The sequence below is a fragment of the Apteryx rowi genome, unplaced genomic scaffold (genome assembly GCF_003343035.1).
Source record: "Apteryx rowi isolate R43461 unplaced genomic scaffold, aptRow1 scaffold_1091, whole genome shotgun sequence".
Taxonomy (NCBI): domain Eukaryota; kingdom Metazoa; phylum Chordata; class Aves; order Apterygiformes; family Apterygidae; genus Apteryx; species Apteryx rowi.
The window spans coordinates 2397-25601 of record NW_020447299.1 but is presented as its reverse complement, the minus strand read 5'-3'; the positions used below and the strand labels follow the sequence as shown (position 1 = coordinate 25601).

The following is a 23205-nucleotide window of genomic DNA, read 5'->3' as shown; positions in this document are numbered from 1 at the left end:
GGCTGGGTCTACAGGGCACGAAGCTGCCTATGTGGTTCGTTAATGAGGCCGCCGGCCCCGGGGGCAATTAGAGATTCGGTGGTTTTGCAGCAGAAATTGCCCGTTGCAGGATGCCGGTGCTTTCTGCTGCCGGAGGGGGACGGCGGCACCGCGGGCACGGCGTGAGGTTGCTGGTCCACACCTCTACCGCCGATTTGGGGACTCCGGCTGCGCGGGGCAGGAGAGGGCGCTTGGGCACCGCCGCGTCCCCTCCGTTTTGTCCCTATCCCGGCGGGATCACCCCAGGACAGGGCCTGGCCTCCGTCCCCACTGCAAAGTCGGCACCGGCAGCGCCATGGGGCTGGTCAGGCCACCGCAGGCCAGCGGGGACCATCCACTCGTGGGGGATCCATTGGGCACCCATGGGCAGTGGCACCCCCATAGGGCAGGGACCCCAGACAGTGGCACCCACAGACAGCTGCCAGCCCACCCCAGGTCATGGGGGGGCAAAATCCCCCCCCAAAGACAAGTGGAAACCACCTGGGGACCCCCCCCCAGCTTGCAGTGGGTGCTCAGGGTGCCCTGGGTGCAGGGGGCTCTGGGTGCCCTGGATGGGGGGAATCTGGGGTGCCCTGAGCAGGGAGCCTGGGGGTGCCTGGGATGGGGGCTCAGGGTGCCCAGGATGGGGCCAGTCCTGGGGTGTCCCAGACAGGAGGGGTGTCAGGATGTCCCGAGTTTGGGGTGCTCCAGACAGGGAATCTCAGGGTGCCTGGGGGGGGGGGCAGAGGGTGCCCTGGCCGGGGGGGCCCTCGGGGTGCCCCGCATGGGGCCGGTCTTGGCGTGTCCTAGACAAGGGGGGCTCAGGGTGCCCCGGCCGGGGAAGGGGGGTCCCAGCCAGGCTCAGCACCCCCCCCCCGAGGGTCCCCACGGCCGGGGCAGGGGGCGGAACCGGCGGCCGAGCGGGGCGGGGACCCAGGCGTCCTGCCCCCCCCCGCCCAATTAGCGGCAATTAGCGGCAATTAGCGGCCGCGCCGCCGGGCTATAAAGGAGCCCCGGGGCCCGGGGGCGCGAGGCACCGGCACCGGCGACATCGGGGGGCCCCGCCATGGCGGCGGGGGAGCTGTACGGGCAGGTGAGGCGCTGCCCGCGTGCTCGGCGCTGCCCGCGTGCTCGGCGCTGCCCGCGTGCTCGGCGCTGCCCGCGTGCTCGGCGCTGCCCGCGTGCTCGGCGCTGCCCGCGTGCTCGGCGCTGCCCGCGTGCTCGGCGCTGCCCGCTCAGGCCCGGGCTCGGCTTGCAGGTGCAGCCGAGGGGAAACCATTTCCCCTCGGTGCTTTGCGTTCGCCTGTTGTAATCCGGCAGGTGAACCGCTGCCGGGGACCGGGATGAGCTCCTGGAGTCCGTGCTGCGCTCGCTGCCTCCTGTCCTTGCTCCAGCCTGGAGTCGGAGCTGGGCTTGAGCTGTCGGGGGCCTCTTGTGGGCCTGGGAGCACTGCCCTGCTCTTGGGGGTGTTTCGGTCATCTCGTCCCCGGGGCTCTGGCATCCTGACCTTGGCACTATGTGAGGTGCCATCCTTGACTGAGAAACTGGGGATTGAGCCTGGTCTGAGCGTGGCTTCCTGGGTGCTTTTTGCAGGGATGCTCTTGGGAGAGCTGCTTTCCTGGCTGCTGCTCTGCCTCGCATGCAGCTGGAGCTGGTGCCACCCCTGGGTGCCCACCAGCTGGTTGGGGGCCTGGCGCCCCACACAATGGTCCTGGGGGACCTATGTGGTGGCCCTCAGCTTGCTGACCCTTTGCAGGGTGAGATACCCACCAGCACCGGTGCACAGCACCTGGTTCTGCTCCCATGGCCGGTCCTGCCCCGCATGGGTGCTGTGGGCAGCCTGGCTGTGCAGGTGGCATCCTCCTTTTGAAGGAGCAGGGGGTCTCCGAAGCCCGTGGCAGCCCCTCACATGTCTCCGGGCATGCCGATGGTGGGTTTCCCCCTCCGAAGCACACTGCCTGCATTAGTGGCACTTGAAGCTTTTGCAAAGAGCCCTTCAGCAGGAAGGGCCGTCTGACTGCTTCCTTCCTGTGCCCGTGACGTGGGAAGGGATAGAGCTCAGCCAGCTGCACGTGTGCCTGGCAGCTGCTGCCTTTATGGGTCTGCAGAGCTGGTGGTGCCTGGTTGGAGATGCCACCGGTGTGGGCAGATAGGATCTGAGGTCAGGAGGGCCGGAGGGGCACATGGGGACATGCAGGCTGGCGTGTGTCCCCCTCTCCCCGAAGAGGCGCAAGCCCGCAAGGGAGGTTTCTGCAGAGCTCATGGGTGCGATGCAGCATCCCTGCACGAGCAAGGTGCCGACCTGGGTGAAGCAAGGAAGGTTTTCACGGCTCTGGTGGAGGCATCTCCCCCATATGTGGGTTGCCTTGGCCCGAATCACGGGTGGTGCTAGGATGGAAATGGCTGTGCCTAGCAAACCTGCCCTTCGGCTGGAAGTGGCTCAGCTGTGAGCAAAGCTAGAGAAACTAATTCCCCTGGAAACTGGAGGGGGAGAGTTGTGGTGCTCTGTGTGGGTGAAGGCTGCGTGGGTAAGGAGAAGCCACCATGACCGAGGCTTTTGTGTGCCGTGCCGGTAACCTCAGTGCTGAGATTGTGCAGCTGTTCCTCGAACGCGGGCTCGGTTGCCTTGAGCTTTTCCAGGTTGTGCATTTGGGCTGGAGGTTTCCTTGCTGTGTGTCAGCCCCGGGCTTCCTTGGAAAAGAGGTGGTGGCTGGAGCACAGGCTGAGGGTGACCTGCTCGCCGCCGGGCAGGCTAGTGGGGATGCTTGTTCTTCCAGCCCTGCTTTCGGGCTGAAGCCTGTTAGTGCGTTAGTGGGAAGCTTTAGATGGTGCAATTTTCGCTCCCCCCAGCGGCTAGGACTCATAAACGATAATGGTTTCCTGTAGCAGAGTTTAGCAGTCCCTGCAACCTGATCTTGTTCCTTCCCCTTTTTTTTAAAAAAAAAAAACCCTGCAAAGTCAAATGTTCGGTCTCCTAATGACTTCTTGGCTGTAAACCCCAAGTGCGGGCCCCCTTCCTTCCCCCGCTAGACTTGCAGACTATTCAGGACTTGTTTTATCCACTTTAATGATGCGTTAACACATGTGCCTTGCACACTGCAGCCCCGGAAAGCTTTGCTGCAAGCCAAGCTTCCTGGATTTGCAAAATCAGCAAAACGGGAATGTTTTTCTAGCCCCTGTTTCTAGTGAGAGGCCAGCAGCAGCCCACTGGGGCGGGAGCACGGTACGTTAGAGCCCCTTTGCTGCTCTGAAATGGCTCCTGGAGCTGGTGGAAAGGGATACAAGCTCCCCCCCGCTCCCGTCGTGGCCTGAAAGCAAAGCTGCATCTATTAGGAGGAGGGTTTTTTCTTTTTTAAACGCGCAATATGGCCTCGTCTCTGCCTGCTCGGAGCAGCAGGAGGGAGCGGCCTCCTGGAAGCAGACCTTGTTCTCGTCAGTCTGGCAGGGTTGCCGAGACGGGTGTCTGACAACTCGGTGTACAGAACAAGGGGACGCGGGCGCCTGTGCCAGCAACGGGGCCAGATGGAGCACCGGCTTCCCGGAGCGCTCATTGCCCTGCACCGGCTTGGTGCTGGGTGTTTGCCCCTGCTCTTGCCAGTCCAGTGGGGCACCTGCAGCATGATTTTTCTCACCTGGGTTTTGCACCTTGCAAAAGGAGCCTGGTGGTGTTGTGCTGGCTGTTGCGGGGCTGGAGATGTTCGGCACTGGTGCAGGGTGACTTCAAAAAGGCTTTTCTCATGTATTAGTGCCTGAGTCTAGGGGTCCAGAGCATTTTGCATTTTTGCTTTCTGCCTTTGTTAACATCTGGTGTTTGGAGGCAGCCCTGGGATGGTGGAGGGGAGACTTCCTCTGGCAGCTGGGCACCAGAGGCAGGAGATGCTGATGGGTGCCTTGCACAAGGCTGGCCACTGTGCCCGGCCATGGGAAGCTGCAAGCATCAGGGAAGGGTACAAGGTGATTTGTCTCGTTGCTGTCCCTATGCTCTGGGCTGCAGTTGGGTTTCCAGAATTGGAGGTGGTGTCTGGATCAGTGCAGCAGTTGGCTGAGGACCTTGCTGCATGTATATCTGCTTACAAGCTAGTTATCCCTCCTGGGAAGAAGCTGGGGTAGGAGTTGTCTCGTGGCTTCACCACTGGCTACTAGTGGATCCTGTTACCTTTATGTGAAATGACATTGTGGGACCTGGCATGAGCTGTCCTCTCCCCTCTGCCTCCTGGTGGGGATGAGCTGGGAGTTGAGCAAGGTGCTCTGAGGGTGGCCAGGCTCAGCGCCACAACTGCAGACCCTTCTTGCTGCTGTTAGGCCAGACCCAGCTCCCACCCTGCTGAGGCTCGAGCGCTTGCTGGAAGAGCAGAGACCTAAGGAAGCTGCTCTGACCCTAAGACTGGGGTCTCCAGGCTTGGAGAAAAGCAGAGTCCTGCCTTTGCAAGCAACACGGTGGCTCTGAAGCAGGCAGAAAGGTGCTTTTAAGCCAGTGCAGAGGACGCAGCGGGTTCGCTTGCAGGGGAGGCGGAGGAAACGGCTGGTGCTGCGTTACCGCGCTTGGGGCGCGGGGAAGCGGCTGCGCCTGTGGCAGATGGCGGTGCTGGACTGGTGCTGCTGCTATTTGAAGCATGTGGAGTGTGGGAGGGAAGACACCTTTTTATAGTCCCTCTTAATCCTGCACTCACTGGAGGAGGGGCTTTAACCCACCAGGCATTGCCGCTCACCGGCGGGGACTGGAGTCACTGCCCAACTTGCTGCTTGAGCTGGCCTTGGAGCTGTGCCAGGGTCAGTGCTGGAGCATCTTCTAAGCATCTTCCTTGGCTCCAGGGAGATGATGGTGGTGGCTCTGGCTCTGGGGTGCTTCTAGCTGGTTTTGAGCTGTTTCTTGCAGAAACTTTTCAGTGACAGGGAAAATCCCACAGGGTCTGTCTGCTGGCAGGGGGGAAGGGGCTGCAGGACTTGCAGTGCTGCCAGACCCCAAGGCTGGGGTGGAAATACTGTGGAGCAGTTGAGCTGCAGGAGCAGGTGCCTCTGCTAGAGCGATGCTGTGCACCAGGCAGCCTGTCCTGGGCAAGAGCTGCACTGTGGCCTGCAGAGAGGGCTGCGGCGGTCGGTTCAGACCCTGGTGGCTTGGTGCTTTCCTTGGCTCAGCCTCTTTGCCATGGGTCTCTGCAGGGGTCCTCTCCTTCCTGTGTCCCTGCAGGGTGCCCGGGTGTGGATCCCTGACTGCACTGAAGTCTGGAGGGTGGCAGAAGTAACCAGGGGCTACGAGGAAGGAGACAATGTTCTCCATCTCCGCCTGGAAGATGGTTTGGTAAGGCTGGAGCTGCGTGCCCTGGTGGGTCCCTCCTGTGCTAGCTGAGCATCCTGTGCCTGCAGGTGGGATTCACCTTTACAGCCCCAAATGAACCTGGGCCCTTAAAGCAGGGAGCAGAAAGGCCAGTGGTGGTTTTGAACACTGCCTGGATGTGCCCAGTGGCCACTAGACATCTCTGACAAGTCTGCTCCAGCTGTTGAGGCCAGACAGTGCAGACACTCAGCACTTACCCCTGCGACCAGTCCTGCATCTGTCTGTACCATTGCTCCGAGCAGGAGCCAGGCTTGCTGGGTCCTGCCTGGCCCCCAAACTGCCTCCAGCTCAGCTTGCTGGGCCAGCTGGGCTTGCAGCTCCTGATGGCTGTGACCAAGGGCCCAAGCATGGCCTGCAAAAAGCCCCCTGCGTGGCCAGTCCTGCCCTCTGCAGGCTGTTGGCCAGGCTCAGCGCTTATCCTGCTCCCTGCATCCCCGCAGGAGCTGGCCTACCCCTTCGGGTCCCAGCTGCCACCTCTCTGCAACCCCGACTGCCTCTCCGGCGAGGATGACCTGGTGGCCCTCAGCTACCTGCATGAGCCGGCTGTGCTGCACTCGCTCCGGGTGCGCTTTCTGGAGGCCAACGCCATCTACACCTACTGCGGTGAGTCCTGCACGCTGCTGTGCCTGGCTCCCACCCCGGCAGGACTGGCGTGGTGTGCCTCTTGGGTGCTCAGTGGGGTGCAGGCACCTGTCGTGCCCCAGCGTGACGTTGGGTTTGCATGTTCCTTTTCCTCCAGGTATTATCCTGGTTGCCATCAACCCGTACAAGCAGCTGCCCATTTACGAGGAGGAGGTGATTTATGCCTACAGCGGTCGGGAAGTGGGGGACATGGACCCCCACATCTTCGCCTTGGCAGAGGAAGCATACAAGCAGATGTCACGGTGAGAGCTGTTGCTGTGCCACGTGGTTGCTGCCCGCTCTCCCAGATCCCACCATCCCTGCTAGCGTGGGGCAGATGGAGGGAGGAAGGACAGCAGCCACTGCTTAGGGTGATGCTCCCAACTCAGGAGCATCCTCCAAGGCTGCAAATGGGGAGACTGAAGCGTGCTCTGGACCACGGTCTCTCCCCACGAGCCTTCCCTCTGTGGCTGTCCCAGTCTTACATCTCCATCCTGCAGGTATGGTAAGAAGCAGTCCCTCATCATAAGCGGCGAGTCGGGCGCAGGGAAGACTGCGTCGGCCAAGTATGCCATGCGATACTTCACCACTGTCGGGGGCAGCCTGGGTGACTCCAGCATGGAGGACAAGGTGCTGGCTTCCAGCCCCGTCATGGAGGTGGGTCCCCTGTCTCCCCAGGCTGTGCCCAAAGCCAGCTCTGCATGGAGGCAGCTGGGCACTCCTGCAGGCTGCCCCTGTGTCCTTGAGCTCCTCATAGCCCTGGTTGACCCCTCACATGCTTCTGGGGCTTGAAAGTGCTCAAATCTCAGCCCTGCACTGCCCCAAGCCACATGGTCATCTTGCTCCCTGGATGCCCGTGTCCTTGTGCTGAGGCAACAAGCCGTGGCAACTCCAGGTGTGGTCTGGGGGAGCTCACATCCCACATTGAGGAAGGGGTCCTTGTCCCTGGGTGCCCCAAGCACAGCTGGGCATGGCTTTATCCAGGCTCCCAGCACTGGTCGTGCTGCCTGCTGGGCTGATTGGTGAAGGAGGGAGAGGCGGAAGACCTGGGTCCTACTGGTTTTGCTGCAAGTTTAGTGGGTGATGCTGTGTCTAAAATGAGTGGTGGTGGGGATTGAACTTCTCTACAAAGCCCTTGCAGGTGCAGGGTTAGCCAAACCTGCCTGCCTTCCCTCCCCACCAGGCCTTTGGGAATGCAAAGACAACCAGGAATGACAACAGCAGCCGCTTTGGGAAGTACATAGAAATTGGCTTCAGCCAGGCATATGTCACAGGGGCCACCATCAAAACCTACCTGCTGGAGAAGTCCCGGGTCACCTTCCAGGTGGGTCTCTGGGGTGGATGGGGACAGGGCTGTGTGGGAGCTGCAGGAGCTTGGAGACCTGCTGAGGCCCCCCATGTCCTGGTGCTCCCAGGGGTGAGCTGGGCTGAACCCTGCCCTCCAGGGCATCCTCCTGGGGAGCAACCCCAGTGTTGCTGGATTGAGCTGGGAAAGGGGAAGATGTCCCTTAATCTCTGAATCCAGGGCACCAGCGCTGCTGTGGGTGGACACAGCCCCAGGGTCCCTGCCCTTGCTGGGGGAGTGGGATGCCCTGAGGTGACCAGGCCACTCAAAGCTTTTTCCTTCTCATTTTTTCTGCAGGCAAAAGCAGAGAGGAACTATCACATCTTCTACCAGCTCTGTGCCTCAGCAGCCCTGCCTGAGCTCCAAGGCCTGGGTCTCCGTGAGTGCCACCATGTCCCCCCCACAGCACAGCTCACTGCCAAGGATGGACAGTGCTTGGCCCCCTCCCCTTCCCCTGCCTTCTGCCCTACCCCAACTGGCTGGCCAGGTGCAGGGCCACCTGTGCTGTCAGCTGGGTGCTGGAGGGTGACCCCTGGACCAGCTCTGCTGCCGTGGATGGGCACCCCAGTGCTTGGGGCAGGGTAAGGGCTAAGCCAGCCCAGCAGTGCCTGGGAGGCCAGTTGTGCCAGTTCCTGAGCTGATGCCAGCTGGTGTCTTGTCTGCAGGTGGGGCAGAGTCCTTCCACTACACCCGCCAGGGCCAGTGCACCTACGTGGAGGGCACTGATGATGCTGCTGACCTGGACAGCACACGGCATGCCTTCTCGCTCCTGGGTACTGTCCTTCCCCGGGCACCAGGGTGGGGGAGCCTCATGTGGGGTGGGCTAGTCCACATGGCTGTTCACCCACTACTTTCACCTTGTTGCTATTGCAGTGTCCTGGTGCAGGGGAGCCTGGCTGTCCATCTGACTAGGGAAACCTTGCCCCACTCCTGCAGATGCTCCCATCCCCTCCAGCTTGTGCAATGCAGAGGGGTTAGACCAGCAAGTGGGGAGAGCCCTGTGGGGTTTTGGGTACAGCTCCAGGCCTTACAGGGCTCATCAGGCTGTGTCTGTGCCTGGCAGGGGTCCTGGAGACTGAGCAGCTGGAGCTCTTCAATGTCCTGGCTGCCATCCTGCACCTGGGCAACATCACGATCAGGAGCAGGGACCGTCATGGAGATGGCTGCTTTGTTGAGGTGGGTGACGGCTTGCTGCTGGTATCCCTGAGCCTTGGCAGGGTGCCCATCTGCGTCCACATGGCATGACCCTGGATCTGGATTCCCTGAGCTGCTCTGGCTGCAGGAATTGCACCTTGGCTATGGGCCATGGGGTGCAAACAGTCTCTGGCCCAGCATGGGCCACCCTTGCAGCATTCTCCCACCCCAGCACCTGGAGTGACAAGGTTCTGTCTGTCCACAGCCCACAGACAAAGCTCTGGGCCTGTTCTGCACGCTGCTGGGTATTGAGGAATCGCAGGTGTCACGCTGGCTCTGCTACCGCAAGCTGGTCACCACTGGGGAGACCTACATGAAGCCCCTGTCCAGGCAGCAGGCACTTGACTCCCGGGATGCCCTGGCCAAGCATATGTACGGGAAGGTCTTCAGGTGGATGGCAAGTAGGGTCAATCGTGCCCTGCGGTCACCAGAGGGACACCACACCTCCATTGGCATCCTGGACATCTATGGGTAAGAGGAGCCATGCTCCAGTCAGCTCTCCTCCAGGCTGGGCTGCAAAGAAGAGCATGGGTCTCTTTCCTGGATCAGCCATGGCAGTCTGTCCGCAGGCGGCGACTGCTCTAGCTGGGACTGTGGACAGTGTTTGTCTGCAGTGGTGTCAGCTGGGTGTTTGTGCCAGTCCTCAGATGGCTTTGCTCATCCTTGTGGAGCTGTAGGCTGGATGGGGTGGCTGTTCCCTACAGCTGCCTCAGTTCAGTCCTCTGCTACCCTCAGGTTTGAGATGTTTGAGCTCAACAGCTTTGAGCAGTTCTGCATCAACTATGCCAATGAGAAGCTGCAGCAGCTCTTCAACCTGGTAGGTATCATGAAGATGTGCCGCCTCCCCCACAGTGCTGGGAGCTAGTGAGGGTGGGCCCTGCACATCCCAGCTGTGCTGTTGTCTTTGGCTCTCTGCCTTGGGAATGCAGCTGGTGGCTGAGTTCCACACACTGTGGACACAGGGCTCTGGGAGGCTGCTGGAGTTGAGCATGGACCATGCTGAGATGCCTTCTCCTTTTTCCAGGCAGTGCATGGCTAAAAGTGCCCCTGCCTTCTCTCCCGTTCCCCAGGAGAAGGGCTGCTCAGGTGCCTTATGGAAAGCAAGCTATTGCCTGCAGCCTGTGTTGGAGGCTGGCCCCCTCCATCCCTTCCCAGCTCAGTTGTCTTCTGCTCTTCCTTCCCTTCAGCATGTCTTCAAGTTGGAGCAGGAGGAATATGTGACAGAGGAGATTCCTTGGGTCTTCGTTGACTTCTGTGACAACCAGCCATGCATCGAGCTCATTGAGGGCCGGCTTGGCATCCTTGACCTGCTGAATGAGGAGTGCAAGGTGGGCGAGGGGTGCTGGCAGCAGGAGGCTGTGGCCATTCAGAGCCCCCAGCTGCCCCCTCTGACACACTTGCCTTTCAGATGCCCCAAGGCAGTGATGGGAGCTGGGCCCAGAAGCTTTATCAGGCTCATCTCGGCAGCTCCCACTTCCAGAAGCCCAAGAGGCCCACAGATGCCTTTGTTGTCTGCCACTTTGCTGGCAAGGTAGGGAGAGTTGTGGTGGGTACGGTCTTGGGCTGGGAGGGCTCTGCAGTGGGTCTGTGCCAGTGGGCATGGAGCCTGCCCCATGCTAGAGCTGGTGGCAGCGGCTCTGCCAGTCTGTAGCCTCCTGCCATCCCAAACAGCTGGGACAACCACCCGTGTCCAGACACCTTCCCAGGCAAGGGAAGCAGATCCTGCTGGTTGTGCTGGAGCAAGTCTCTGGCCTCCAGCTCTCTGCAAGGCCCTCAAAATGGAGACTCCCTGGCTCTTGGGTGCCTCAGCACAGCCTGAGCCCAGTGATGGTTCCCATCGCCAGCCTTTGAGCACCAGCAGCCTCCCAGCAGGGCAGAAAGGGTACAGATGTGGCCAAGACAAGCTCTGACTCATGCCAGGACTTTATGAAGCCTTGAACTGACCCTAAGCAGAGCCCTGCTCTAGACAGGGCTGGGAAGCTCCCCAGCCTAATGCTGGTGCTGGCTTTGTCCCCTGCCAGGTGGAATACCAGTGCAATGGGTTTGTGGAGAAGAACAGGGACACTGTTCCTGAGGAGCTGGTCGGGCTGCTGCGAGCCAGCAAGGTGAGAGCTAAACTGCCCAGCTGTGCACAGAGCAGGGGCCATGCAGGGCAAGGTCTGGGTGACTTGTTGCGAGGGGATTTGGGGACTGGAAGTGCTGGGCAGTGTAGAAAATGAGCCCTGCGGGATAAATCCCTGCCTGCTCCCTCCTTGCCTGTGAGGGAGCAGGATTAATGCCAGGAGCTCTGCTTGGCTTCTTCCCTGGTTGGGTGCCAGCAGATGGGGAGGGCACCCTGTGCTCACGGCCAGGATGAAGGGTGCTCAGCCCTGCCCTACCAGGCTGCTCCTGGGCACAGAGGCAGATGTTGGCCCCCCTGGTGCCGGTGGATGCAGGGCTGGTGCAGTGAGGATGCTTCCCAGCAGATGGTGCCAGGCCCACGCTGATGCCCTGCTGGTGCTGCAAGGTGTGCCGGACCCACAGGGTGGACTAGGGGCTGGGTGGGCTTGGCCTTGTATGACACCAGCTGTGGGCAGCGCAGCCCTGAGATCTGGGTACACCCCCACCCCATTCCCGTGGCTTGGGTGTGGGATGCGGTGCCGGATACCTCGGCCTTGCCCTTGCTGCGGAGGGCTGGAGCATCCTGCTGCTCCCGGGTTAGTAACGCTGTTATTTCTTCCCTCCACCCTGTGCGGCATTGGCAGAAGGTAAGGGGAGGCTTGGAGGGCTCTCGAGCACACCTAGGAGGGTGTCCAGGGCTTGCACTGGGTTTCACCTGGGGGAAGCAATAGGCAGAAGCACAGCTGGCTCCTACACATCTGGCAGGCACTGGGCCACATCTGGGAGGAGTGCTCTGTAGCAGGGCAGAGGACTGTGCGCTGAGCTGGCCCCTGCAGAGCCTGCGGGCTGTTGGGGCTGCATCTCTGGGCGCTGGGTCTCAGGTGGCCTCGGAGGGGAGATGCTTGTGCGAGGTCTGCCTGGCTCTGATAGCTGCTCTGCTCTGCCCCAGTCCACCCTGCTCGCCGAGCTCTTCCTGGAGGAAGGGGAGGGCACAGTCCCACAGTCCCGTAGGTCCAGCGGGCCCAGGCCGGCCAGTCGCCCTGGCCGGAGATCACTGCCCGGGAACAACAAGAACAAGAAGTCCATCGCCAGCCAGGTACTGAGCTGGGGAACCGTGTGCTGACCCCAAGGCAGGGAGGGTGCATGGGGCACAGATGCCCAGGGGTAGGGTAGCCATGAGAGGACCTGTCATGGACTTTGCAGGCAGCTCTGCCAGCCCTGGGCCCTCTGCCCCAGCTTGGGGCTGCTGGTAGAAGGCCAGCTCAGCCCTGCTCCATGTAGCTGGTTCCTGGGGACCATGAGCCCCGGGACATGCCTGCCAGCCCTGACTGCACTTGTGTTGTCCTCTGCAGTTCAAAGCCTCCCTGCACAAGCTCATGGAGATGCTGGGCAGCACCACACCGCACTACATCCGCTGCATCAAACCCAACGACAGCAAGCAGCCCTTTGTGTGAGTGCTTGGCCGGGGGAGGCTGGAGGGTTGGGGATATGGTGTGAGGCGCTGTCACTCCCCAAGCTGTGTCCTACCTGCCCTAGCCCAGGAGGGCCCTGCATGCTGGGCTGGGGTCTGGCTGGGATCCTGTCCCAGTTAGACCCTCTTTGCCCTAGGTTTGACTCCAGGCGAGCAGTGGAACAGCTACGAGCCTGCGGTGTCCTGGAGACCATCCGGATCAGCGCTTCGGGCTACCCCTCCAGGTACCCTGGCAGCACCCCAGGGCTCCTGCTGGCCATGGCACCCGCTGACTCCCTGACCGTCTCCCACAGGTGGACGTACCAGGAGTTCTTCGACAGGTACCGGGCTCTGGTGAGCAGGGAGGAGCTGACAGGCACTGATGAGAAGCGGATCTGCAGCCTTGTCCTGGAGAGACTGCTCCAAGTAAGAGCCCTCGATGTGGAGGCCATGGTATCCAAGCATCCCTTGAAGATGCTTCTCCCCATCTTTCTGCTGGCATGCCTGGGTGCCTGGTGGGGTACAGCGACTGATCCGGCACAGCCAGGACTGGGTGTGCTGGGAGACAAGGAGAAATTGGGATGATCCAGACCCAGGGGAGGCTGAACAAGGAGGTCAAGTCCCAGGGCAGTGAGCAGTGCTGTTAGCAACATAGAGCAGGGGAGCCTGGCTGGGATGTGCCTTGTCCTTGGCACTGACTCCTCCCTTGCATGCAGGACCCCAGGAAGTACCAGTGTGGGAAGAGCAAGGTGTTTTTCCGGGCTGGCCAGGTGGCCTACCTGGAGGAGCTGCGCTGCCGGAGGCTGAGGGAGGCCTGCGTCCTGCTGCAGAGGTACCTGCGAGGCTGGCTGGCGCGGAGGCGCTTCCAACGCACGCGCACGGCGGCCGTCTGCCTGCAGCGCTATACCAGGGGCATGCTGGCCCGGAGGTGAGCTGGGGCCAGGGCTTGGGGTGCCTCCCCTGTGGAGGGAACAGCAGAGGCCTGATGCCATGAGCTGAGAAAGAGCTTCAGCTCTGGGGTGAGCTGGTCTTGGCTCTGCTTTGACCTGGGTGTCCCTGCGATATGGGCTGGGGGGTTCTGCCCTGCCTGCAAGCTCTGCCACCCCGTGCCCAGCTCTCTGCCCTCCCTGCAGGCTTGCCAAGGTGCTGCGGAGGACCAGGGCTGCCGTGGTGCTGCAGAAGAGCGTGAGGATGGCTCTGGCCAGGCGCTCCTATCTCCGTGTGTGCCGGGCTGTCCTCACTATCCAGGCTTTTGCCCGGGGCATGTTTGCCAGATGTCTTTACCAACAGGTAGGAGCCTGGTGGCGCAGTGGGAGTGAGGGGGTCCTGCCTGGATGGGGCCAAGCTGTAGCCTTGGAGGTGGGCATGGCGCAGCCCTGCTGTGCTCCTGCCCTGGTGCAAGGCAGGAGGTGCTGGGCCTTGCACCCTGCCATGCTGGGGCAGGCTGGGAGCTCCTTGCTGTCACCCTGGTCCATATCTGCAATGCTGCCACCTTCCTGTCCTCTGTGACGAGCTGTGGTCACTTGGCAGGCTGAGCATTGCTTGCTGGAAGCCCAGGGTGGGATTTGCAGGGGACAGTCACCCCATCATCTCCTGGTGACAGTGCAGACTGACCCTGAGCATCCCCAGTTGCACAGCACTGGCTTTCCCCTGGTCCCCCCTTTTTGCTGACGGTGCCACTGCCTCACCACTCTCCCTCCACAGATGGTGCGGCACCAGAAGGCTGTGGTGATCCAGGCTGCCGTGCGCGGCTGGCTGGCCCGTGCCCACTACGCTCGCCTGCGCGGGGCCGTCATCTACCTGCAGTGCTGCTACCGCCGGACCCAGGCGCGCAAGGAGCTGCGGCGCCTGCGTGCTGAGGCCCGCTCAGTCGAGCACTACAAGCAGCTGCACAAGGGCATGGAGATCAAGGTGATGCAGCTGCAGTGCAGGTTGGACGAGCAGGTGGGTGCTGCCAGGCTATGGCATGGTGTTGTGGCCAGGACTCGGGCTACAGCAGCCCCGGGGCATTGCTTTAACTATCCTCAACCTCTGCTCTCCTTCCGGATCCCAACTTCCTAGGGCAAGGCAGCAGCTGCTTGGGCAGACTGCTCTTTGCCAGAAGCTGAAACCACAGCATCCCATGTCTTTGGTCCCCTCCTGGCTGTGGGGTGGGAGCTGGCCCTGCAGATGCACGTCACCAGGCAGAAATCACATATCCATTTCTCATTCCTGGGTTTTTAGTGCTTCCCTGTGGACCTGAGGAGCTGTTGCCCCAAGGCTGGGTGGCTCTGTCCTTCCCCAGGCTGGGCTCCCTCCTGGGCGCTCAGTTGGGTGCAGCCTTGCAGCAAGGTGTTGTGCTGCTGGGAACAGCTCTGTCCCGGCACGCTGCGTTCTCCTACTGAGCTCCCAGCCGGTAGCATCTGCTGTCTCCATCTGCGTCACTGTCTCAGCATTGGTTCTGGCTGCTCTGTCTCTGGGGGTGGCTGTGGAGGGGTGTAATCCTGTCTCTGGGCATTGGGGGAAGCAGGCCTGGAAAAGCCTGTGGTCAGGACTGACCGGGAGGTGGGGAAGGGGCTGTGAAGCTATGGCTAGTCTCATGTGTGGCTTCATCTGGGGTGATGCCTCATGGAGGGGACTTCTGCTCTGGGTGGTAACAGAGGTTCAGGGCTCCAAACAGTTCAGGCTGGTGGGAAATGAGGTACCTGGACTCTTGGGTTCACTGCAAAAGATCAGCCTGGATATGTGTGAGCTCCTTCTGGCACAGTGCACCACTTGATGGAGCTCGGGTGGGGACACACTGCCCTGCTCGGACCCAATCTGATGTGCTCTGCCCCATCGGCCCAGGCCCAGGAGAAGCAGCGCCTGTCGGAGCAGCTGTCGGCGCTGAACGCTGCCCATGCCGAAGAGGTGCAGCGGCTGCGGGCTGAGATGCAGCGGCTGCGGGAGGACACGGTGGGCGACTCCCATGTCCAGCACCTGCAGGAGCGGCTGGCTGAGCTGGAGCGGCACAGTGCTGAGAGCAGGCTGGGCCAGGAGGTGGAGGAGCTGAGACAGGTTGGATGCAGGGGAGAGGGTCCTGGCTGCTCCCCATCGCTTGGGGCAGCCCTGGCTGGACAAGCTTGGCCAGGGATGCTCTTACTCTTAACCCTGGCTTAATCCAGCCTTGGGCTCCAAGGGGCTCTCCAGGATCTGCTAGTTGGCAATGCTGCTTGGGCACCAGTGGCTGGTCCAGGATAGACCCTGCAGGGGCCGGGCCGGGCAGGAGATCCCCAGGCAAGGGCAGGCAGCCGGGGCTGGCCCCGCACAGGGCTCTGGCTGTATCTGCCCCCTGGTTTTTCATGCAGCGCTTGGCAGAGGTGGAGGCTGTGAAGCTGCACCTGGGAGAGGAGAGAGATGCTCTGATCCAGCGGACGTTGGAGCAGTCACAGGATCTGGAAGGTAAAAGGCCTCTTCTGCCTGGCTCGTGCTGTCCCTGGGGAGTAGTCCGGAGAACTGGGTATGGGCTGGTCCTTCAGGCTGAATGCATGTGCCTGCAAGCCCCCTTGCAGGAGGGGGACCCTGGCCATGCTGCCCCCCTTCGGAGGGGTCCCGGCTCTGCCCAGAGCCATACAGCCTGCATCCTCCCTTCTGCCTGAGGGATGTCGCTAGGCCAGAGCAAGCCCCACTCAGGCCATGAGCACTTCCCATGTCTATCTGTCCTGCAGAGCAGCACCAGCGAGCAGCAAGGGAGAGCCGGGGGCTGCTGCAGGAGCTTGAAGAGGAGCGGGCTCGCTACCAGAGCCTGGTGAAGGAGTACGCCCGCCTGGAGCAGGGCTATGAGAACCTGCGGGATGAGGTGGCTTTCCACAAGGTGACAGACTGGCATGGACACGGAGGGGTTTGGGGTGGAGGAGTACCACAGCTGAGTGTGATGAATATAGCAGTCCTTGAACACCAGCCTTGCTAGGAAACCAGCTGAGCCAGCTTGGAGCAATGCCTCCCTTGGTGCCCTTGCAGGGCAGCAGGTACCAGGTCTCTGCCATGCAGCCGGCTAGTCTAGGGCAACCTCTGGCCTTGTGGGAAATGAGAATTGGGGGCCAAACCCCATGTGCTGGGATCCCTAAGCCAAGATAACCTGGGGTTTTCCAAAATCATCTTCCCTTCAGCTATTGCTCCTTCACAGTGGGACTCCCCTCTAGCAGTCAGGAGAAGCTGCCCTGTTCAGTGTTGAGCAGGGATGGTGGGATGTGGTAGAACAGCCTTGTGCTTCTCTCCATATGCAGCAAAGCACCTTCAGACGGTCCCCTTCGTCTGAGAGCTTCCTGGGCTCAGAGAGCAGCTACCTGTCCTCCATGTCCACAGCCCCCTCACGGGATGGCTCTGACCTGCAGGCTGAGGCAAGTTGTGACACTAGTGACCCAAGTGTGCCTGGTGAGGATGGAGGGGAGAGTGGTCTGTCCCTTCTCTTGCCTGCCCTATCGGGGAAGGATGTCTCTTGTTGCACATGGTGTGGGCTGCTGGGCCAACCTCTGTCCCCTTCCCTGTGTCCAGGGGCCAGAAGAGCGCTGGCAACCAGTGCTGGAGGGTCAGCAGCCCCAGCCCGGCAGTGAGGCCATGCTGAACGGCAACGTGGGCCAGGACCCCTTTGAGAAGGCGTATCTCCTCCTCCTGGGGCAGCTCAACGCTGTCAACGAGGAGCTGGCCCGGACCCGGGAGGAGCTGCGGAGGGCCAGAGCTCCTGCAGAGCCTGAGGAGAAGAAACCCCTGGACTTTCTCAAACGCAGGGTGAGCACCCTTCCCTGCTGCAAGCGGGCCTGGACCCAGGCTCATGGCAGCTCATCTCACCTTGTTTTCCTCTCCCAGCAGAACATAGCTGAGATGCTGGGGCTGGCCAGGAGCCCGGAGAAAGCAGCTGTAGATGATGACTTGAAGCATGCATATGATGCTGTCCAGGTTGCCAATAGGTGAGTGCTGGTGGTGCACCCCCAAGGAGACTCTCTAGCTGAGGCCAGTTTGTACCTGGCATTTGTGACATGAGTACAGTCCTTCAGCTGGTGCAGATGGCATGCCAAGCAAACATGGGCAGGGTCTCCAGGATGGGCTAGGGACTGCCTGTTTGAGGTGTGTGCTGTGAGCAGTCTGCCCAGAGTGTGAGCATGGCTGGACTGTGGCTTTCCCTGCCTTTGGAGGAGGCCGGGGGAAGTGCTGTTCCCATGGGTGCACCGGGCACCTGGGGAAGGTGCCCCTGCCAGTCCCAGGCTGCTGGCTCTCCCACCCACCCCAGGTCTGCGGTCCCATCCCTGGATAGAGGGTAAGGATGCTCTGACCCTGGCCCCGAAGGCAGGAATGTGCCACCCCACAACAGGCTGCCAAGCTGGGATGTCTCAGGCTGCTGCTCCCAGGCGGTTCCTGCTCTGGAGGAGCCGGCCATCGCTAGCCCACCGCAGTCGCCATGGTGGGAAGGCATGTTCCAACCAGGCCCTGCAGGCTGCAAACCCTGTTCAAAGCAGCCCCTTCCCCATGCAAGATCAGCGTCTACAGCCTGAGCTCTGTAACGAGCAGCTGGGCTGGGAGTGAGGGGCAGCCTGACACCCCGCACCACACAGCCGTGGGCTCGGTGCAGTCCCAGCTCCCATTTCCTCCAGTGCACCCAGCTGCTTTTTCCCAGGGAGCTAGAGCATCCCACTATGCTCCCAAATACAGGCAACATGGGAACACCCATTTCTCAAGCTCCCTGGGTGCCCCAGGCTCAATAGGAGCCCTCCAAGGGTGGCAGAGGGTTTGGCTGGAAGCAGCCTGTTATTGAGCTGGCACAAAAATCTACGTACATTTTTTTTGTGCTCAAGGCTTGATGCAGGAAAACATGAGATGGGAGATGCTTCTCTAGGGGGCCAGTTAGATCTGTCATCCTTCCCTGGGTGATGGCCCAGCCTCGTTCCTCAGTTTCCCCTGCCTAGCCCATGCATGCCCTGTGCTTGTGCCCTGCAGGCTGTTGGCAAGCCAGCTGCGGGAGGAGAAGCAGCAGCATGAGGAGGAGGTGGAAGTGCTGCACCTGGACATCTGCTCCCTCAAGCAGCTGAGCCAGCAGCAGGCGGCCCTGATCCAGGACCTGCAGCAGCACCAGGGGCAGGAGGGGCTGCAGCAGCATGTCGTGCGGCTGAAGGAGGAGAACTGGGTAAGGAGGGGAAAACAGGGCACCAGGACAGGGCTGGGGGCTGGCTTCCCCCTCCAGCCCTCACGTGAGCCCCAGGCAGCCCCTTGGGGAGCAGTGCAGGGGACCCTGCTGTCTCCTGCCAGTTTTGCCCCGTAGGAGGGTCCTAGGTGCTGGTGAGGGTGTCTGGACTGAGGGGAGGCTGCCTGAGCCTCACAAGCCCTGTGCCTGCCCAGGAGCTGGCCCAGAAGCTGGAGAAGCAGGAAAGGACCACACTGAAGCTCCAGAAGCAGCTGAGAGCCTATGCAAAGCAGATCCAGGACCTCACAGGCAAGTGCCTGCAGCTCCCTCCCAAGCAGCTCAAGCCAGGGAGCAGGGCCTCCCCCAAAGAGGGGTGCTGAGGAGCTCTGCTTGGAGCAGGGAGGCTGCCAGGTGCTGGGAGGACATGGCCTTTTAGCTGCTCTGCTGGGCTCATGTCACATCGTGTCCCTTAATGGGAGCTCCTAGGTATGGTCCTTGCTCCAGTGAGCTTGCATCCTCTCCAAGGCATGGTAAATGGGATCCTTCCTGTCTTGGCTGCCTCTGGGGACCTTTCCCTTTCCCCTTCTGCACTGTGGTTGAAGGAGCCAGTGCCTTGGAGCAGGTCCCCAACCATGCTGGAGTCCCTCAGAAGGGACAGCTGGAGCTGATAGTTGATAGCTCCTGGCTTCTCTCTCTGGGACAGGACCCAGTCCTGGTCCCATGGCAGGACTTGACCTGTGCTCCTCTCCCCAGTAAGGAGAGAGGCCACCTGGTCAGGACAGGAGGCAGCAGGGTCCCCAAAGATCTCTTCCCCAGCTGGGCTGTCCCAGGCCATGCTGGCCTGGAGAATGGAGGATGAAGGGCGCATCATCAGGACCATCATTACAGGTAGGATTTGGAGGGAGGGAGATTCCTTACCCCACATCTCAGCTTCGTCCCTGCAAGTCCTGGCAGGGTTTCTTGCCTGATGTGTGTGGGCTCCTCCTTCCCACACTGCTGGGGCAGGATTCTGCCCAGCTCGGGACCAGTTTTCCATAGCTGCTTGGATGCCAACTGTTCTCTCTCCTTTAGACTACAGACCTCAGAGCAGCCCTGGGGTGCTCCCGGACCTGCCAGCCTACATCCTCTTCATGTGCTTCCGGCATGCAGACCACTGCTGTGACGAACCCCGGGCCCGCTCGCTCCTGGATGCTGCTGTCAATGCCATCAAGAGAGTCATGAAGGTGCTGGGTCTTGCTGGGCAGAGTGAGGTGGATTTGTCCCCCAGGCCTAGCATGTGCCAGGCTGTTTCCAGCCTGAGCGTCTCCTGGGGTGGGAGGGTGCCCTTGGGTGCTGCAGGGCTCCTGCTGGAAGGTCTGACTGCATCAGTGGTGGTCCCCAACCTGAGGTGCCCTGGTGTGGGGCAGGGAGGCTGTGGCCCACTGGGTTTAGGGGACCAGTACAACCCCTCATCAGGCTGCAGATAGTGTGGGTCACGGAGCTAATGTGGGACCTGCTGCGGTCGCTGCCAGAGCCCCACTGACCCCATGCTGGGGCTGGGACTCTGCCCCGGCCCTCGTTGTCCCCTCCTGCAGAAGCACAGTGATGACTTCGACGTGGTGGCCCTGTGGCTTGCCAATGCCTGCCGGCTCCTGAACTGCCTGCGCCAGTACGGCAGGGATGAGGTAGGGCCGAGCCCCGCAGGGGCTGTGATGCCTCCCTGGGGAGGGGTGGGAGCTGAGCAGAGATGGGGTGACCATCCCAACCTGGGCTAGGTGTTGCTGGGCTTTGGGGCTCCATCCTCTAGGCCTACAGCCTGGGAATGTGCTGGGCTGACCTTGCACCTTGCTCGGGCCCCACGGCTCCTGGAGGGCCAGGGTGGGTTCTCAGCAGCATCTCCCAGGACCACAGCCCCCTGACCCAGCCTGTGCCCTGCAGAGCTACTGGCACGAGAACACGGTGAGGCAGAACGAGCATCGGCTGCACAACGTGGACCCACAGGGCGCCTGCCGCAGCCTGGGTGCCCTGGCCGTCCAGCTCTACCAGCAGCTCATCCGCACTGCTGAGAAGGGCCTGAAACCCATGATTGGTACGGCTGGGGCTTGGTGGGGGGCGCAAGGTACCCCGTGGGGTGGGGTGGGAGCTGGCTCAGCACAGCTGCACTTGGCTGCACAAACTGCCTGTTCCTGCAGCCATGAGGGTTGTACCGAGAGGGGCAGGGAGGACTCTGGTCTGAACTGTGGAAGGTGCCCTGGATTGAGGCTGCCCTTCCATGGTGAACACCTAAAGCATCCTCAGGGATGGCTTGGAGGAAGTGCTTAAGTGGGGGGCCAAGTCCCTGGGGACATCGGGATGCTCAGTCTCCCCCATGCCCAGCTCTGCCTCCTCCCAGCATGTGGCCAACTGGGGGGAGAGGTGCCCCCAAGGGCTGGGGCACCTCTGCTGCCACCAGTCCCCCAGACCCAGGGCCGAGGTGCTGGATGCTCAAGGTGCAGCGCAGCATCTCCCCTCTGCTCTGGCCAAGCTGGGCCCTCCAGCACGGCCAGGCTGAGCCCTCTCTGCCCTTCTAGTTGCTGCGATGCTGGAAAGTGAGACCATCCAGGGCTTGTCCTCTGCTCGCCCCCCCGGCCCCCGCCGGCCCTTGGCAGCCCCTGCCCACACACTGCCCGAGCTGCTGCTGCAGCTGGGCTCCTTCCGCGAGGCGCTGAGCCGCCAAGGACTGCCTGCCACCGTGGTGCACCAGGCCATCCGCCAGCTCCTCTTCCTCATCAGCGGCACCACCCTCAACTACCTGCTGCTGAGGAAGGATGCCTGCTCCTGGAGCCGTGGCATCCAGCTGAGGTCAGTCTGGGGTGGCCGGGCAGGGGGACAGCTCAGGTTGTGCACAGGGACCTGGCACATGCCTGCCTGCCTCCCTATGGCCTGGTCTCCCTTGCAGGTACAACATCAGCCAGCTGGAGCAGTGGCTGCGGACAGAGGGGCTGCACCAGAGCGGGGCTCGCGAGGTGCTCGAGCCCCTGGTGCAGGCTGCCCAGCTGCTGCAGGTGAAGAAGGCCACGGAGGAGGATGCTGGAGCTATCTGCAGCCTGTGCACGGTGCTGTCGACACAGCAGGTACCATGGCGCTTGGGTTGGCCATGCACCCACCTGAGAGGTTCCCATCCCTCTGCATGACCCCCCCCCTCCACCCTGGGCCCACTCAGCCTCCCTGGGTGCACTGAAGTCTGGCAGACCTGAACATGGCACTGGGATTAGTGGGGCAGCTGGTCCCTGCTGATGGTCCCCTCCATCTCCTGCAGGTTGTGAAGATCCTACGGGCTTACACCCCTGCTGCCGGGCTGGAGGAGCGTGTGAGCCCCAGCTTCATCAGCAGTGTTGAGGTGAGTGGGACCCTGAGTCTGGCACCTTGGGGTGCTGCCCCACATGCGTCACCCCCTGCCCACAGGGCAGTGTGGGATGTTGGAGGACCGTCTCCCTGCAGAAACGCCTGCAGGAGCAGAACCCAGAGGGCCCCAGCCAGCTCCTGGTGGACACGTGTCACCTCTTCCCTGTGCATCTGCCCTTCTCTGCCTCCTCTGTGCACCTGGATGAGCTCCACATCCCTGAGAGCATTGACCTGGCCTTCCTCCTCCGTGTCTGAGCCCGTGTCCAGCCCTGCAGTGGTGCCAGTGCCCAGCTGAGCATCGGGATGAGCCTGAATCCCCTCCGGGACAGGAAGGCCACAAAGGCTTCTGGGTGCAGCACTTTTTACGTGTCCAGTTCCTTTGGGAAGCTATTTATTTATTGAAACTCATGTGCATTGTTTGTGGCGCAGCCAGGGCTTGTGCAGGTCCTGTGCTGAGGGCCTCAACCACTTCTTTTAATCCTTTGAAGTTAATAAAAGTCTTTGCAGATAACTTGGAGCCTGAGGCTGTCTTTGGAGGATGCTCTGCTCTTTGGGTGGTGCTACCCTTGGGTCCTGGGGCCAGGGGCTGGGTGTTGTGCCCAAGAGGGAGCTGGGGCTCTGTCCCCAGGTCATGGCTGTGGGGTGGAGGTGTCACAGGTGGGTCTGTGGGCACATGCAGCCCTGGAGGCAGTGGGGCATGCTGGTGTGAAATGGGGTGGTATTGGCTGGAGTTAGAGGCTGGTGCACATGAGCTCTGCTCACTTGTGAGCCAGCAGGACAGCTCAGCTCGATCCCCTTTAACTCCTCTGCTGAAGGTCTTGGCCTTGCAGGGGCTCAGTGCATTCAGGACCATCCCTTTTCCCTGGAGCTGGTGCTCTGGGCAGAGCTGCTCCTCTGGGCTCTTTATCAGTGGTGTAACCTCAGCTGTGAGAGCTTTGGCTTTGGAGACTTTCCCTTCAAAACCAAGCTTCCCCTGCTCAGCTCGGCTGGGGGGTAAGTGCAGACAGGGATCCCTTGGGTGCCTGTCCTCCCTTGCCCTGCAGCACCCCTGGACACAGTGAAGGGTGTGCTTTTTAATGTCAGTTATAATAAAATATTTTTACAGAGCCCAAAAAAGTCAAAATAGTGCAAAACATCTCACTGTCATGCATCCATGGTTGTCCCCGCCGGCGGCGCCGGGCGGGTATTTACAGACACACGGGCATCGTYGACAAATGTGCTACATGAGCAGAGTTGGTCGGTTCAATCACATGCCGAACAGGACGTCTCGGGGGGGAGGGGGCACGCGGGGAAGGGGGGGGCCGGTGCGCGGCGGGCCGAGGTCGGCGTGTGCAGGGGCCGAGGGCTGAGCCCCAACCCGGCCGCCCCGGAGCAGCAGTTAGAAAAAGGGGTGTAAACATTGAACGGAAACGAGAGTGAACAGCTAAACCCTTTGGTCCCAGGCGAATCCTATAGAAAAAGGGCCGGAAAGAGGGGACAGGCTGGGATACCCTGTTTCGGGAGGGGGGGTAGAGGTATATTGGCTTCGGGGTTGAATCGGGCCTCCCTCTGCCCTAGCGGGGAGCAGCCCCGCTAGCTGGGGGCTGTCGCCGTCACCCGGCGTCACCGCGCTCCCCGGGCACCCGCACGAGACACGCACACCACTG

The 23205-nt window shown here is 61.5% G+C and overlaps 1 protein-coding gene across 1 annotated transcript; it reads left to right on the top strand.

Moving 5' to 3' along the window:
- The first annotated feature begins 1084 nt into the window (after positions 1 to 1084).
- LOC112969381 (unconventional myosin-Vb-like) lies at positions 1085 to 21861 on the top strand. Its single transcript, XM_026072646.1, has 38 exons — positions 1085 to 1111; positions 5207 to 5317; positions 5794 to 5956; positions 6093 to 6237; positions 6475 to 6631; positions 7158 to 7298; positions 7617 to 7698; positions 7985 to 8092; positions 8383 to 8495; positions 8719 to 8984; positions 9249 to 9330; positions 9701 to 9841; positions 9922 to 10044; positions 10535 to 10618; positions 11258 to 11260; positions 11563 to 11709; positions 11966 to 12063; positions 12222 to 12308; positions 12378 to 12489; positions 12780 to 12991; positions 13197 to 13353; positions 13768 to 14007; positions 14890 to 15099; positions 15390 to 15483; positions 15750 to 15895; positions 16308 to 16421; positions 16576 to 16809; positions 16891 to 16988; positions 18013 to 18199; positions 18412 to 18509; positions 18954 to 19084; positions 19268 to 19419; positions 19771 to 19860; positions 20114 to 20264; positions 20746 to 21016; positions 21114 to 21288; positions 21474 to 21554; positions 21656 to 21861. The coding sequence occupies exons 1-38, from the start codon at positions 1085 to 1087 to the stop codon at positions 21812 to 21814; spliced, it is 5190 nt and encodes a 1729-aa protein (XP_025928431.1). The 3' UTR covers positions 21815 to 21861.
- Positions 21862 to 23205: the final 1344 nt, after the last annotated feature.